Raw genomic sequence first — 18001 nt, 5'->3', positions numbered from 1 at the left:
TATGCATTAGCCTTCAAAGTTCTTCGTCAGCCTTTTAGGGGTCAAGGTTACATTTCCACGAATATTTAGTGCCCTAATGAGAAAGGTAGAAATATTCACACCTTCAGTGAACTTTCATACACTACAGAGTCAGTAAATAACCTTCTCTTAAACGGAATCAACATTACCGGCTTTCTTTTTGCAGTTTGAAAAGAAACATGAAGACCTTTGTAACTTGCAAAGTGGAGGGAGTTTTAAGGCAGTAAAAGATGTATTAAGGTTTCCATGATTATTTACGGTGTTTAGGTGAATAAAGCATATTACACACAGTCGCTCTCATATATATCTACATGACTTCGTTATACTGTACATGATTTAGCAATCTTCTTGAGAAATTTAAAGTGCCACAGTTCAAATGTGCTCATCTGTCTTTTCATGGGCTTCTAGTCCATTCTAGTTGCTTCCAGAAACAAGCCCTCGTTTAACTGAAAGAGCAGTCTTTTCAGGAGGAAAACAAAGAATTCATCCTTCGCTGCTGTGCTAACTGGAATCCAGTGGTCGAACCAATCCTTCTTTGTAAACACGAAGAATAGCTTCACAAACAAATTTGTATTGGCTCTGTATAAGGAAGAAACAAACAGCACACATTTATGGATGATTAGCTAAACTCCTGATTATACACAAGCATTTACCAGGGCTAACAGTCCTACGGCTTCTTTTTTTCCCAGACAATGACAAGAGAGGAGACACAAAGATGGAAGGAGAAAATCCAACCCTGTGGCTGTGTTCACAGTAAACAAAGGTAACATTTACTCTTCTTTGAAGGACCAGCACTAAAAATCTCACATCAAGGAAAACACAGTCCCAAATTTGAAAGAACATATGCTTAAGTCTCAGGGAATAAGATTTATTTGTAGGAAAACCTACATGATTCTTTTAACTTTAGGTTCAACTAGATATTTATGTTCTTTGTACTTTTTTTGATACTGTTACCTGATTACTACAAGTATGCTAAACCTTGTGAATCCCGCAGTTACATATTACTGTACACATTTAAGTTACATGATCAAAACCGCATTTTAAAGTTACCATGTAGGTCCAAATTCCTTGCTAAAAACTACTTTATTTTAAAACCAGCTACTCTGTTGCAGAAGACAGAGTCACTTTATCCTCAATTTGCAGTCAGACCACACATCTCCTTTTGTAACAGAATGGGATCAAAACCTTTGCAATGAATATTTTTGAAGAGTAGCAGCCACATTAATTCTTCTGTCACCCAACGTTTTGAGCCCATTTGGTTCTCGTGGAGTTTTCACAAATTAGACTAATGTTTCTCTTCTGAATTGTACTCTTATTTCCTTGATCTTTTGATGTACTTATTTGTTAAAAGCAAATAGCCTGGGAGCCTCTTTCCAGAATGCGATACAAGGAGACGCTAGCAACAGGGCTAGTGCAGAGCTAGCAATCCACGTCGCCCGCATAAAATTCTGTAACTAACACAGTCCTGAGAATACAGGATGATAGAAATTTGAAAGAACTTAAAGATCAAAGCACATCTCTCTTCTCCTCCAAAAGTACTTTTTGTCAAAACCCCAAAATGAACACCTTTCTTCAAAGCTCCATGTCATACCCTCAGAGAAGTGCAGCTTCACATTTTCTAAATCCCTTTTTACAACCTTTGAAATGTTCTCCCAGCTGCCCCTGTATGTCAGCTCTCATCAACTCACCAAGAGCATCTGGGAACATTCCCCGGATCCCTCCCCAAGGACAGGGCTAAAAGACAACTCTTGGACTGTGAAGGACCATAGGCTGCATTTTAATACCTGCAGTTACGACTATTATTCTTTTCCATAACCTGCAATACATTTTCTCTTAAGCACAGAAAATCTTAAAGAAAACTGGGAGGTGGAAATTAATTTTTATCCATCTCGATTTTCCTGCCTTTTCTTTCAACCCTTCAGTCAATTACTCCCACCTTCAATATCACTGTTCTTTTGTCTTTATTTCTTAATTACCTTGACTTTTCTCTTCATTGTTACTGTCATTTGCATATTTTTACTGCCTGAACAAGTCAAGTGTGATATTTAACTCTCTCTTCAATACTTCTGTTAACTCCTTTGTGTGATCAAGTTACTGAACAAATAAGAAGGAACACTTCTGCTGCTTCCTCTGACTCAGACTCAGCTTGTTTTCTTTGCTCCTATCTGTAGCATATATTCTTACTGCTCACCCAGCTGATAGCTAGTTCTGTTACCTGTGTCCTAAAGCACTGCTTTCTGCATTGTTTCTATGTCTAATTTCTCTTTTATGGAACATTAATGGTTAGGTTGGTTTTTTTTAAAATTGAAAGGACATACAGTTACACAATTTTTGTTGTAGCTTGTTGCTTTAGTTGAAGCTTTTGTTGTGCTGTTCCTGATGACCACATCATAGGTCTTTGAGAGACTACAGCTTTCACATGATCAACAGCAGACACTAACCTGACCAGTTAATAGCTCTGATGAGTCCATTCTTACTTACTTGAGGATGCCCTGTCTGATACTAACTCACAGCATGCATCTGGCTGTGTACCGCCTTAGAACTGGAACGCACACGCAATCCCCACCAGGCAGCAGAGAATGCTTCAGGCAAAGCTATTACAACTCAACAATCCCTAATGGTTTCTCCCAGAAACCAAAACTGGGCATCGAATCTGAGCAGTGGGGCTATCTGGAACGCTTGGGAATGCATCAGAGCACCCAGGATAGATCAAAACGTCACCATGCAGCTCTCAGTATTCTGTTTTCTCACAGCTGAGTGCTCGCCTCTGTGTCTCATTTCCAGCACAGCACGCCGTTTCAGTTCATTGGCTTTTCACAACAGTATCTGCATACTTCAGAAAAACAAGTAAATTTGGTTTTACTGTACTGCTGCTACAGATCATTCCTCTCCCAATCATGCTGATAGGGAGCTGGGAACACAGTGAGCGAGGTAAAGAATCCTGTTTTAGATACACTGACAATCAGACCTCAAGTATGGGAGAAATGAGTATTTTTATGCTATTCCACTTGTTCTTCAGTTACATCATACTGTAGAGTGCAAGGACAATCCCTGCTGATTTCTGTTGTAACAGAAGGGACTCAGCTGATGTTTACTTCAGGTCCTCATGCCTGAGTCTCAGAAAGACCACCGCCTCTGGAACGTTTAAGCCTGAACTTCCTCAGTTCATTTTAAAAACTTGAGAGGCATTGACAGTTCAAACTTCAGAATCCGACTCATCTTCCTTGAATTTCAGGCTAGCATTTCTCATCTCATGACATCCTTTCTCATAAGCTCAGCCTCCATGTCGACAAGGAAGAGGCAGGGGACTATTCAGACAACTCCCTCCACAACCATTCAGTGCTGAAGTAGTTCCAGAGAGGGCACTCACATGGCAATGAACAAGAGTCCCAGCAGCATGCACCGACGATCTCTGCTCGCAGAGCACTCTTGCGTGACACAAGCAATCATAGTTCCTGACATATCCTTTGATAACACAAGGCCTCCCCCTTCCCCTGCATCTAGTCAGTCATAATGCTAGCTCCTGCAGCAATTAACCTGTTCTAATGAATAGAATTTGTCTTCTCAAATTACCTTCTTCCTTCCCTAAATCAAGTGGAAACCAAGGCATATTCTTCTGAAGACAAGGGACAGAAACGCCACATTTAACTGTTGCCTTTGTGGGTCCTAAACCCCTTTACTTCCATTTGTCATAGGATCTCTGAGATAACCCATACAATATTTGGTCATCCAATCCCTGAGCCTCCCATCCTTCATCTTTGGTCTATAACACGAATATGTTCATTTCCAAAGCTGATACAAGATTGCCCTATTGATCTTTGAGCTTCCATCTTAAAAATCACATTCTGCTTTCACATTTCAGTTGTTGATACTACCCAAATTTTCCTGTATTTCATTCCTGCCTTTGTTGTTCTAAACTGGAGTAGTGGCACAACTTAAAAAAAAACCTCAAACATATATTGTTCCTATCAAATTTCTTCTGTCAAAAAGCTACTTTCTCTCTTCCAATCATACAACAAAACCTTTAATTTTATCTTCAGTTAAATACCTTCCTGTAAGGCTCTGAACTAGAACGAAAAAGCAGAAAATTATCCTAGCTTCTTGCAGAGACTTTAGACAAAGGGCCATGAACAGATGATTTGTGCAGGTCTGACTTTGTGAATTCTAACTACTTGCAATGCATAGAAATCAATTATCTCTTAACTGAAGGTAAGAAAGATTTACAGGCAAAGTAAGAAATATTTACAAGTCAAATACACACCACACAAGCAGAGCAGCCTTTGCCACCATGCTACGTTATGCTAAGTGAGCAAGAAATACAATGGCAACAGAAGACTCATACAGCTATATCACTTGAAAATCATTTAGATCCATTTTAAAGCCAGACAAGTGGAGTAAATGTAAACAGGACAACAGGACATGAGGCTTCCTCTCCATCACTTACTGATGTCTGCACCATCATAGCTCGCTGGTCTCGCATTTTCCGTACAATATCCAGCGGATAAACAGGTTGGTTTCTTTCAATTAAGCACATGGCTGTTTCCATAGTGACCAATACACCGGTGCGACCGATCCCAGCGCTGTGAAATGTAACAGAAAAATAGTCTAGAAAATTAGGTTTTTGTAATGCACCAGATTCCTATCGGTGGCTTTATGCTCAGATGCTAAATAGCCTTAGAAATTACAGGAAGATCTTAATAGAATTAGAAGAGAGTGTGAAGCTTATCTTTAAAGCAACTGCAGTAATATTTCCTGCCAACAATTTAAAAGAAAATAATTTTTATATAAATAAAACTAGAACATCACTTAAAGCAAATGGATTTTTAACAATTATAACTGGTTACAAATCTAAGCGTGCTGGTTTGGTATTTTTGATTAAAAAAGGTAAGAGCTAATTGACCACTTTTTGACCGGCACTTGAACAGCAGAAAAACTCCCAACTTTAAGCACTATTAAAAAATGTGGTTAAAATAGTGGTAGAGGATAAAAATGGAGAACAACTTATAACACAGATTATCAGCTCTGTGATAATTACGTGACTAAGCCATTGCACCAAAAGGCTGCAGGAAAAAGGGAGAGAAAAGAAACCCATCCTTTAGATATAACATCAGAGCTTCTGTTTTCAACAGTGAACGCTGGTATCGCACAGTTTAACATCTTCATCTAATTCAAGGAATGTCCTGTCTTGCAGACAATTTTTTCTAAGCAAATTCTTATTTCTAAGGCTGAAGCAATTCTATAACCAGAATTTTAAAACACCAGTACCTGCAGTGAACAAGGACCGGCTCATTCTCTACTCTCTTTGGCCTCATACAGGTCACAAACTCCAGGAAGTCCATGGAATCATCAGGAACACCATGGTCAGGCCAAGCAACATACTGGAGATGGGTGACGGTGTGTTGTTGTTCTGTCTGAAATGCAGGAAGGTTTTCAAAAAGTGTTCAGTGTTGATTCCTGCATTGATGTTTACTAGAAACGTCTTACTTTTCAGAGTAAGAATATTCTGCAGATGCTGTAAGATGCATATGACGTAGAAAAAGTTTTGCATTTTAGAATTCAGAATAAAGCATGAATGTGCAATTCTTAGAAAGCAGCAAAAGGAATAACATTTTCTAAATAAATGAGATATTAAATTTAACTTCTGTGATCTATATAGATTTAAATTTTTAAAAATTAATCAACTATTGACCTATTATAACTTGACATTAATGAGTCTCCTTAGGTAAAACCCTACAAGATTTATGCAAAGTAGTACTGCCTAATACTTTAGGACAGGCTGGAAGAAACAGCAGAAAACAGCAGAACTATTGAGAACAATACCAAAACAACAGGGTCTCAGGGCTAAATATGGTATGTCTGTGTGCACTTACAGATTCAATTATAATATTAAGTTGCCTGTAACATTTGCAAAATCTGGTTTCTGTTAGGAAACAATACATATTGCTCATACATACTTGTTTCATTGTACATAGATGAACGACTTCTGTATGACCCACAGAAGAATACTTTTTGTATGGAAGCTACTGTATGAAGAGCTCTCTTTTCATTCAATTATATAAAAAATAAACCCCAGTTTTACAGAGGTTCTTTCAGCTTAGCTTTTTGTTAACATTGATTATGAGATCACTCAATCAACTTTGCATTCAGATTATCAACTGCTATGCTGCAGATGTAACCAATGATTAGGGTGGGAAGGAAAAAAAATCCTAGAACCAGTCCTAAGCTCTCCTGCATCATGCAATGAGGATCTCACTGACACATTTTCATGTTCCTTTATTCCTTCCACACATTTGGCAACAGTAGAACTGTTAGCTGTGTTTTGTCAATGTCCATTACTAGACTTAACATCTGACACCCTACTGGAATAAAACTCTCCTTTATTGCTGTCTTAGTCTATAAAAGCTGGCCTCTCCCTAGTGCACCACACAAGAACCCTGTTGTGATGTTTAAGAGGGTTTTTTTTCCTTTTCTCTTCAGTGCAGAGCTACAGAAACACATGACCTATTTTAACTGCATTCAACTGATTTTTTTCCTCTTCCACTTAAGGAAGTTGTTCCACTCCCAGCTAGTAAGATAGAGAAGACAGAATAGCTACTGCTTATGTACCAAGCAGAATCACAGGAAATAAGTTTATTCCAGTCAAAGTAATTGCAGAAATTTACAGTTGGGTCCAGGGACATGAGGATAAACACCACAGCTCACACTTTGCTTCTTAAAGGCAGAGCCTGAGCAATCACTATTAAAAGTTCTAGTTTAAGGCCTGAGTGGATAATGCAATCTACTGATGAAGCTCCCTATGATGCAAATTGCATTGGGATCTATATAATCCAGGTGACTACGTAGTTGATCTTGATAAAATGATTAGATGTTCTATTTTTCTGAAATGCCAGAGATTGAAAAAAATACAAAAACACGGCAAGAATGTGTCATTAAAATGTCCTCTTTTGGAAATCAGCATGTGCTTAATCAGAACTTCTTCAAAAGGGAAATGAGATAACACAGCAATTACATGCAACAGTTTGAGCTGATTCTCTTAAAGCAGAGACATTTGGATTAGAGCATTCAGGTGAAACAAAGACTTCATTCATTCTAAAATTATCCAAGAGTGAGTATCCAGTCACTTTCCATGTGCATCAAGAACTTCAAGCCACACGTCATGGATAAGTGCCAGTGCAACACCTGAGAACCACCGACAGTGATCTGTAGCATCAAAAGCTATTTTACAAGCTCAGAAAAGAGAATTAACTTAATTTTTACTTATCACTAATTCAGGCTGAAATATAATGAGCTGCATTAAGTACAAGTAAATTACATAAGACTTATTCAGGGTAAGAATATACAGTAAAAGCATGCACTCAGTCCTCAGAGCTGCTTCTTTTGGTGTAATCATCATCATCATTTTCTGTAATGTGCCCTATTCATCCTTAGAGACCAACATAGCTGTTTGTTAATTATTCCAGGTATAACTTGCATTAACTTATATTAAAAGGCCATCATGGTTACTAAAATCTACCACTCATACATTAAAAAAAAAGTGCTAGAATTATTGTTACTGGTCCCATCATTAGCTGCACTGTATATGCCCTATTAAAAATACTTATTTTTAAACATGTTATTTCTGCCAGACCATGCTGCTTTGTGCAAATCTGGTAATGGAAAATAAGAGGTAGCTGCTTATTATCCTCAGGTCCAAACCACTACTCTCTGCCAGTCAACTTGAATCCTTTCCAGAAATTTATTTTTTCAGCACTGAGGTTTTCAATGACTGTCATTACTGTAGCATCCTGATAACTGATAAATGTAGATTTTATCCTTATAAAATCTGGGTTTATTAGTCCTGGTTAAGGACTAAATTTAGACTAATAAGTCTAAATTTACAGAAGGTGAGACAGCAAGAGTTGCTCATGGTCTGGTTGGTGTTTTTCCTAACTTGACATTACACACCTCGTTGTTCCAAAAATATTTGCCGCTTTTTGTACTCACATCACATTTACACAAATTAGCTTAAAGATGGTGGATTAAAAAAAAAGTTCCAAACAATTACAGATTACAGTGACACTTCTGGATTACGTTGATTTTGCTAGCTTATCAGCCATTTGGCCAACATTTAGCTGCTTCATGGCACTGACCCACATTTACTCGGCAAACAGCTACAGAGATCTAAGACATCATATCTGTCCCAAGGTATTTATTACTGTTCTCCTGATAATGGTTATTATTGCTGCAGCATAGGTGCCAGACAAAATAAAGATGTACCTACCCTTCCAGTGTAAACTCAAGGCATCTCACTGCAAAAGCAACTTCATTGGGGGTTAAGCTAACAGCCTAGATTTCACTCAAAACCAAAAAGATACTTGGTCCTTCCTGATAAGTCTGCCACTGGGTTTGCAAGTCCTGACAAAATATAGGGCTGTCAGAAGTAATGCTTCAAATGGCTGCCGTAACACTTGTGAAACAATCTCACTGTCAAGATGTCCAGCCACAAAAATATCCATTCTTCATCTTTCTGCAGCTTGCAGCCTCGCCTATAATTACATCAAATGGCAGACTTCCTCGTTCCATTCTCCTACAATGACTCTCCCTGATTAATAAATGAATCAGGTGTTCTCCAGAAAAACACCACACATATCTTCGAATGATAATACTCATATAGGAAGAAGGAAATTTAGGCCTGAAAGGTCAACCTTAATTTAAATTTTTCTTAAAATCCAAGCAATTGATTTTGCATTTTACCTTTTCATTTAATGTGCCTTTTTTTTTGTCTAGGTTATAATATAATATTCAATTTAAAAAAAAGGAAATTTTGGCATGTAGAACTATATCAACCCTGAAGCAGTCATCCTATCTTCTAATCACTCCTTGCTAGTGAGCTTCTCAAATATACCTTTAAAGCTGAGACTCCGTGATCAGGATTAAAGCCTAGTTTCTGAAGAGTAGATGCTTTGGCAGTGGCATTTGGCATTTCTTTGGGCCTTTGGTTCCCACCTCATTATACTTCTGTACACCCTTGCTTAACACTTTTAATCTACTCTTGTTCTTCACCTCTTTACTATTCAAAACCAACTTGTTTTCTTCTATCATGAGTATCTGACAGAACAGAACTTGTTCATAGACCAGACAGTTTTCAGAGAAGCCTTTAAAATACCTCTGCAGTACAAGCAGCTTGTTCAAGACATTTATCACATGGTCAAATTTATATAAATTTCTCTAGAAAGAGAAAATACAAGGTCTTGTTTAATGTGCAGAAGCAAAAGTTTCAGTGAACCAGTCTAAGAATATTTAGCATGAGTATACTCAACACTTCCCCCCAACAAATTGCTTTGTGACATGTACCTGGCAAGACTGACAAACTCTGTGCAAAGCCTCAGCCCAGACAATTAAGATGTGTAAAAATTAGAGACTCTATTTTCAGCTGTTCACAGAAGAAAATGCTGGCTGTAAACTCATTTACATTACTACCTTTGTTTCATCTAATATAAATTTAAGACAGTCACTAGAAGGCCTACATGCTGATCATTCATAAACAGAAAGATATCAGTAATTCTTCATCTTGCAGTTTCACCTCTTGCCTTTGGCAAACAGCAATATCCTTCCTTAGCAAATGAATTTATGTTTAATATTCAATGTGCTTGAATTGCTGTATCAATTTAGTTTCTTTTTCTTCTAACCATCCCTTCCATCATTGTGATGTCCATGAAAAGTAATAGCTTTTAAATTAAAAAGAAGCTTATCTCTACAAATCCCTTTATTTGCATTGTCACTGTCTGCACAGTCCTGCTAAACAGCTCACATTATGACACAAGGAATTGCCTTAATTACCTTGACCCTAGCTGTTTATAAGGGATAAAGTGCTCTCTCTCCTGCCACTCCCTCCTCATTCATTACAGCATTTTTTTTCCTTTCTGTTTGAATTATTTTCTTCAGTTAATAAAACAGATCAGGTGGGAGAATGACAGGACACTTTGGAAACAGCTAACAAGACGTGGAAACAACTAACATAAGATGTGGCAGAATAAAACTTATAAAGTTCCAACTCTTCAGAGTTATGTGAGTAATGTGCAGGTAAAATAGAAAAATATTACAAAAGGCTCAAAACATTGGAGAGATTTAAAGTGCAATGATATGTTGCAAGGCAATTATCTTAAAGGAAGCTGAATGAAAGCTTGCTTCAGGCTTCCCATTGTATTTTTTTCAACGATTAAAAAGAAATATTGATCACGTTTTACAAAGTAGTGCAGTGTGATGAATTTTGCACTCAGACTACACCGTTTCTTTCCTTCTGTCAGTTTGTTCTGGTCTGTTCATAAGCTTAAAAAAAAACCAACCCAAAACAACCTCCCCAACAACACACCTCCCTCAACTTGGTGCTTTATTTGCTTTTCTTTCATTTTGCAACAGGATAGCTTTCAAACTTGGCCTTGAAAAGAAAAGGCAGGAAATTAATCCTTATTTCATTTCACAAGGCTTAGAAAGGTTACAAATACTTCACATTTGCAGTCATTCGCTGATCTTCAATTACAGGCAAAGCAGCACCAAGTTAAACTGCGTCAGAAAAAGCCTGAAAAGTTTCCTGCTTCTCGGCTTCGGAAGATATATGAGCAAAGGCCAAGGGCATATCTTCATAAACTTCTCTTTTGAGCTATTTTCCCCTAAAGGCAGATTTGGAATCTGTACAGCTTAGTTCACAGGAACCTATTTCACAAATACGCCTTTCCAACAGAAATCAAGTCTCTTGTGAGCTTTGAAGCTTTATCCATCTTACTATTAAAAGCTGCTTGTCTTCATAAAGCCCAGTGCAATGATGCTCACATTAGTTCAGGGAATAATAAAACCTTGGTTTGAATTCAGAATACTTTTTACATGTTCTTCAAAGAATAGAACACCACTGTCTGTGAGAGGTAGTACATATAAAGCTTTGCAACGTCTACTCAAACACAGGATGCCTCCGAAAAGAATACCTTTGGTCAGCTTTAAGAAAGCAGCTCAAATGACATGTAAAACCAGGCAATAATTCAGTGTTTTCAGACACTTCTTTGGCTAGGTACTAACAAGCTAAAAAGGTGTTTATTTCTGTCTGAAACGCCAAAGGTACACAAAGCCATCAATCACTAGGGTCATATTTTTTACTGTGTGGGATAGCTTAATGTTGGGTGTTCTTTTGAGTGTAGTCTTTAGTTAAAAAAAAGACCCAACTGAACCAAAAACTCAGAAAAATTGTCTCCTCACCACAGCACCTCCATCCAGGACTAACTTTAGCATGCTTTTGTCTAACCTAGAGAAAAATCAATGCAAGCATATGCCTTTGCACTAGGAATGACCTTCTCAGCTGGCAGCTATCACAAAACAATTTACATGGTTGAGGATCTTTAAAAACTTATTCATTAACATGTCTACGAAGGCATACTGGATTCTCACACCAACTTTATATCAAGAAGGATTAACCAGTACTAAAAAAAACCAACAACCCCTGAACAACTGACTGCCCCATTCACATTGGATTTTGACTTATCACATGATAGTAAACAGACACTTGAAGTGAAAACACATGCTGAACACAGTCAGTGGTGAATTTACTCAAAATTATGTATGGGTTTGAAAAATACTAACCAGAGAAAGTAGTAGTATTTCAAAAGTGTAAATTAGCATTTACATGAAGCATTAGCTAACCAAAGATAATTGGAAATCAACTCATTTGAGTGACAGGGACTGAAAGTTTGCCTACATAAACTCTGCAGTACTGCATAACGAGGTTAATTTCTTCTGTGCTGACATTCAAATCTATCACTTACAGACTAATTGGCTGAAAAACAGAATGAAAAATCATGCAGCTCCCTGGCTGGCTGGTTTCTCATAGTGAGAATCTGAAACAAAATGCTGTAAACCATCTTAACTGAGAGACCTTTAAGTACTGGCATCTCACATGTTGATGACTACAAAGGAAATCTTAATCACATTAAAACACATTTGGATGTACAGTCAAGTGATAGATTCAGTTATAAATATTTGAGACTAAAGAATTGGTTATCTTGATGTAAGAACATCAATGAAATGTTACATTTTAAAACAGGTGCTTCCTTTATCTTCCTACTATCAGTTGTAACAGCAAAATCTACTTAACTATACAAAAGTTTGACTAGTATTGGAACTGTAATTTATCAGAGTTATTTGTTACACACGTATCTTTCAATAGCACAAACCCCTCATCTTTTAGAAAATGCTTGTAACTGTAGAATTTTGGAAAAGGAATGAAGAGGGGAATATATAAGAAACGTAGGACAACTTACAAACAAAAGCCAAACTTCTATATTCTGATTATGGGAAGTCTAGATGTGATCTGAACATGGATTTTTACAAGACAAGCTGCTATGCAGGAAGTATTCCATGTATTTAACTTTCTCTTTGATTTATAGCCCTTTCATTAGCATTAAGTACTAACAGCTATGGAACATAAGTGCCTTACATAAATTGAGCACATTTCATTTGGGATAGATATAAGAATATTTTGCATTTTTAAAATGTGACTAAAGACAATTAAAAGGAACTGGTGCAATTCTGCATCTTTCAAAACAACATTATTACACTTCATTTCTTTGTCAGCTATTCAGCTGCATGCACCATTAACCAAGTGACCCATAGTTCATCCTTGAAAGAGCAGTCACTTAGAAAAAACTAGCTGAAAATCAAAATACTTGAGGAGTCAGTGACCGCAAAGCTGTTCACAGAAAAGCAGTAAACTTCTCTAAGAAGCCTGTTACAGTACCTGTACAGCATTAAGGTATTAAAGTACTACAGAGCTTCAAAAGGTATGTTTTTAAGAGCCTCTAATGAAATATTCATACTATGTTGATTCATTATGTATTTTTTTAATAAACAATGTGTGTGTGTGTATATTCAGAGATATATGTTTATATTCACAGACATCTATCTATGTGCTCAGACAGCATCTTCCTGTGTATACATGTATTCATTCAGCTTCCTTGGGGCTAATTAAGGATAACGGGCATTTACCTCAATATTGGTAATCACCATTTCTCTAACAACATAAGCAATCGTACAGTCTTCAGAGTGGCACCTGACACGAAAGCTGCCATATTCCATTACATCTGGTGGATCTGGCCAATACTGATGGCATTTGGTCTGAAAAACATAAAATAAATTAGATACACATCAAGACTGTATACAAACACTTCTTTTTCCCCAGCCTACCCTCACAATGGTATGGGTTAGGGAACTCAAGGAATGGTATAAAAGTTCATCTGTTTTGTTGGTTAGCTGTTTACATCTAGACTGTAAAGTAACGTGGCAAAATATGCTAAGCTTTCTCTAAGCTTCTGTTTCAGTAATTTATAATTAAAAAAAAATCATCAAGAAGCTTTCTGTCTGGTACATATCTGCAATAGATAAAATGACTCCCAAGGCATAATATAGGAGGAGAAATAGATTTTTTCTATCTTAAGTACATGGGATGAATTTATAACTAATATCAGCCACCTGTATAGCAAGTTATGGAGAAGATAGAGCCCAGCTTTTCTTGAAAGTGAACAACAAAAGAAAAGAGGTGACTGAAAAAAAGATGCAAAAAGGGAAATTATGATTAGCTGTTGCCAAAAAATTTCAATGACAACAGTCAAGCACAGAAACAAGATGCCAAATACGGTTGTGGAATCTTCAACCATGAAAATAATCAAAACTTAACTGACATGACACTGTGAAACCTACATGAATTTCAAAGCTACTCCTATTTGTGCACAGATGAATGGACTGGGTATCTCCACAGGTCCCTTCAAACCTGAATTATTCTTAGATCTTGAAGCAAGATCTTGCAGGAACAGAAAAAAATAATTAGTGTGAACCAGCCTGTTCCCACCCTTATCATGACACCACAGTCTCATGGCTGAGGAAAAAAGCAAGGTGAGCTCCGTTTCTGGAGGGCCAGAGAGTGGGAAAAGGAATACCCAGCTGCACTGTTCCCCCTTAACATGCACTTTCCAGATGTTTGGCATGTGTAGTACTTCTTTGGCTACTTACATAAGAATGGTTTCCTTTCTCACCTCCCTGAAAGTAACTGGTGAGGGCAACAAAGCAGCTCTAGCTATTTTCTAAAGATTGCTTCCCTAACTCTTACATTAGTTTTCAGGCCACTAAGAGCTATGTTTTGTTTCAGTTTTTGACAGGAATTCACTGAATGGGGAAAAAGTCTTCATTTTCGCATTAAATCTTATTTTGTATTTTAAGGCAAAATTTTATTTAAAACAAAGAATAATTCTTGTAAATATCAGTAGCAAAAATACACTATAGAAAGTTCTTTTGGTCACAACAATCCACAGTAACTTGTTCCTATGATTACAGTTGCTCTTCACGCTTTCTAGTAAAAACTGAGCTCAGAAACTGGAAGAACTGACAAACAACTCCAGTTCACATGCATGTCATTAGTCAGAAAGAGATGCATGTTTCTTTTCTGTGTCTGATGTATGACTGAAGACAGAAATCTCTTAAGAGACTAATTGTTTCTAAATGCTGAAGTTCTAAAGAAAGGCCCAGAAACAAACATACTGATTCAGGAAAGTAATTTGCCCTCTGCCTCAGACAGGTTTCAAGCAAGGCCATAATGGTTTAACCTTCAAGCCCACCAACATGTCACCAGAAAAGCGTGTGAATTCACCTGATGCACTGTAGATACGGTTTGAGGTACAATGAAATGCAAGTGTGAGCTGAAGTAGAATTCAATATTAAAATTGCATCTATGCAACACTATCTTTTTGAAAAGAAAACAGATTAGTCAATTCTGCATACAAACATAAGGAACCACTTTCTCTCCTGACTTCTACTGATGATATTAAGAGGCTGATCTTCCAATCCCTTCTGCTTTACTGCCAAAATTATAAAGTCTTCCTTTTTCTGATTCACTTCCTAAAGGCAGATAGATAGGCACATCTAGTCAGTGGACATGTAACTTCTGTAGAAACAATCCCAATGCCAGTATCTATTCCGCATTTTAAAAGGTAAGCTTAGAGAAGCACTGATAGCAAAGTTTGCCACCTCATTTCCCAACTAACCAAAGGCTGAAAGTGTACTGTGGGATAGACTGAACCTGAAGTATTCCAGTGAAAGTCTAGTTCAGAAAGGCTACAGTGAAGGTATATAAAAGTAATCTTCTCCTCCATCTCTTAAAGAAACTATTCTCTTCAGTTTCTAAAACTTCAAACCAAATCTGTTTATGTATGTTAACCATCTATATACTTAATCTTTAAAACTACAAAGAATACATTAAAGTACAGCAGAACACACCATATATTGCCTTGAATTATTCTGAAATTCGTAGTGTTAGAATTTATCTAATCAGAATTAGAAGAGTTATCAGAACAATTCTAGGAAAGAAACTAGGACAAATGAATGTAAGCAGGTTAAATTCTGACTAACAGCATGTTAAAACTACTAAGTATTACAAATGCAGGCTCTTATTTGAAGCCAGACTGCAGGTTTTGCTCAACCTGCTCAACACTTCAAGACATATGCTGAACTGTTCGGAGAGCAACTGCCACAGAGCCCAGTTCTCAGGGAGAGAAATGACAGCACATAATATGTGTCTGATCAGCAAAATGGAGTCAATGCAGGGATTTTGTTTATCAGGCAGTTGGTTTGTTTTCAAAGATGAATAACAAAGAAAGTTGCAGAGTATCTGTTCCTCTAAGCAATTCAGAAAGTCTGGCCTTCAGAAAAATAATTCAACAGAATAAGCTGATGTATTTCAGGGTTATTTAATCATAGGAATGGAAAAAAAAAGTTCAAAGGCACGGTACATTTCTTCAGGATACAAAGAACCTGAACACTTACTCGTCCTCGTTCTGTGAGAGTTGTTAACATGATTATCAGTGTCAACTTGTGATCCCAGACTACTTGCCAGAAGTGTGAACATGTGTGTGGAAGAGGCCCCTGAGTAGCAATGTACCTGTTCACAATGCCCACAGAAGGAATTTCCATCTAAAAAGAGAAAGAAAAACTCTATGTAAAGTTTGCTCACACTACTCAAGTCCTATTTTTCATTCAAACAGAAAGCTTTGAGGGAAAATTAAAGTGGTAAACTGAGCTATAAGACAATCAAGATCACAATTTATTACGTGAAAAATCTTTAAACATTTGATTTAAAACAAATGAATATATATACTATAGTCCATCATGCTGAACCTAAGAAGAGATGACGAACAGTGAAAATGTATTTGAAAACTTGAAACCACAAAGCTTTCCAGACTTTCTTTAATATTAATAAGGCATAATGTCAAAGGTACACTAGTAAAAGATGTTTATTAGCTGATACTAGAGACAATAAATTATTAGTTGATTCTAAGATTTAGGTATTTAATATATGTTTCTGACACAAACATATATATTTTCCTCTCTTTTCCTGGTCTCCCAGCCAATAGACATGATTAGGGCACTCAGGGAGGGCTTTAGTTTATCTTCTAGACCCTTCATAGCATAGCTGGTAGGCCATAAGTGGTTCTAGAGTAAAAAGGCTTAGTTTTACACTCTAAGAGATAACCTTAACACTCACAGTATGTGGAAAGGTAAAACCATTTTTTTCTAGTTAAAGACCCAGCACATATTGCAGTTGCGATACCACATTCTTGAACTACTCTTATCAGGATGGCCACTACTTTCACAAGAGAGAGACATTATGAGTCTTTACATCTTTTACATTTACATATCCCCAAAATACAAACCGAAAACCCCTTATTCCTTGAAGAGGTCAAATTCAGACTGCTCTTGAAATACATCAAGTGCTTAGATGCAGGTCTCTTTCTGACTTACATTCACGTAATTTGCATTAATGTAATCTTCCTCTCCTCGCAGTACTATCCTTGTGGCATCATCTGCACGCAAAAAAAATAAAAATAGAGGGAATCAAATTAGCAAAGAAGGGGCATGCTTCCTATTAAGCAAGAGAACAGGAATTGCAGACATACATGAGGCAGAATTCTAACTAAAATAGATTGCCTTTTAGAAAAGAAAACGAACAATTATGACTTTGATTATATAATGACATCTTTAATCAAGAAGTTCAATATACCAGTTTTATAAGTCATCATTTAGAAGGTAAAGCAAAATAGGCAGAAAGTCAGTACTTAATACTCACAAGGTAGAACATCTTTGTATCTATTCTTGTCCATATTCTGAGGCACCTTTGCACATGTAACAGCCAATCCTGGTTTCTTCCTATAAAGTTGCTGCAAGACAGTACGAAAAACAGTAGAATTTTGAGTGATGTGATTACAGCATACGCACACTAAATAGTTTCACATGAAAATACATAGATTGGAAAAAAAAGTTTTAAGTTATGTTCTTTCATTATTCCATCTGCAAAATTCACCTGAGAGATTTTTTTTTTTTTGTATTTTTAACATTACAAGAATTTCTGTTATTAGTAGCCCATCATCAACTCAAGAAGAATTTCTAGGGAAAAAACAAGGGGAAAAAAAATAAGGAAGTGTGTCATTGATAGAAACTGTTTCCCTTCAAGGTGGCCTTTTTCTTATACAACTGTAGACCAAAAGGAAAGCAGAGGTGAAAGTGGGAGAAACGAGCAATAAAAGACATCAGAGTTAAAAACTGATAGTTTCTGGAGTCAACTTTAACACAAAAAAAATTCAAACAATTCTATTCTCTCAACTAAAACCCCTACATCCAATCCTGTAAGTACCTGAAAAAAAACCCAAAACTTTGATGTGTCACAATCTCTTATACATGTGACTCCCTTTCTTTTGGGCCAAACCCTATCTTGTGAATTTTATCAGGAGTAAATGTTGGCACAGAAGTGTATGACCAAACCCAGATTGTATAAGACAACAAAAGGTACACAGGGGGCAAACAACCACAAAATTAAAAATAAAAAAATGCAATTATACAACTACAGTTTTTTCCATATTAAATATACATGAAATCAATTTACAACTGAGTTAGTAACCTGGCTGTGCCAGAGTTTAAA

The 18001-nt window shown here is 36.8% G+C and overlaps 1 protein-coding gene across 2 annotated transcripts in view; it reads right to left on the bottom strand.

Moving 5' to 3' along the window:
- Positions 1-519: 519 nt before the first annotated feature.
- The window catches only part of PTPN3 (protein tyrosine phosphatase non-receptor type 3), a gene marked incomplete at its 3' end in the record, with an annotated part of 94162 nt that continues 76680 nt past the window's right edge, over positions 520-18001 (bottom strand). For both annotated transcript variants that reach the window (XM_084260927.1, XM_084260928.1), the window contains exons 20-26: positions 17153-17243; positions 16828-16889; positions 15853-15999; positions 13027-13155; positions 5284-5429; positions 4463-4598; positions 520-597 (exon numbers count right to left, since the gene is read on the bottom strand). In XM_084260927.1, the coding sequence (XP_084117053.1) occupies positions 520-597; positions 4463-4598; positions 5284-5429; positions 13027-13155; positions 15853-15999; positions 16828-16889; positions 17153-17243 (789 nt within the window). The remainder of the gene's footprint in view (positions 598-4462; positions 4599-5283; positions 5430-13026; positions 13156-15852; positions 16000-16827; positions 16890-17152; positions 17244-18001) is intronic.

Source organism: Gallinula chloropus (genome assembly GCF_964237585.1).
Source record: "Gallinula chloropus genome assembly, chromosome: 2".
NCBI lineage: Eukaryota > Metazoa > Chordata > Aves > Gruiformes > Rallidae > Gallinula > Gallinula chloropus.
Note: the sequence above shows the minus strand (reverse complement) of the source record. Positions and strands in the feature narration are given on the sequence as shown.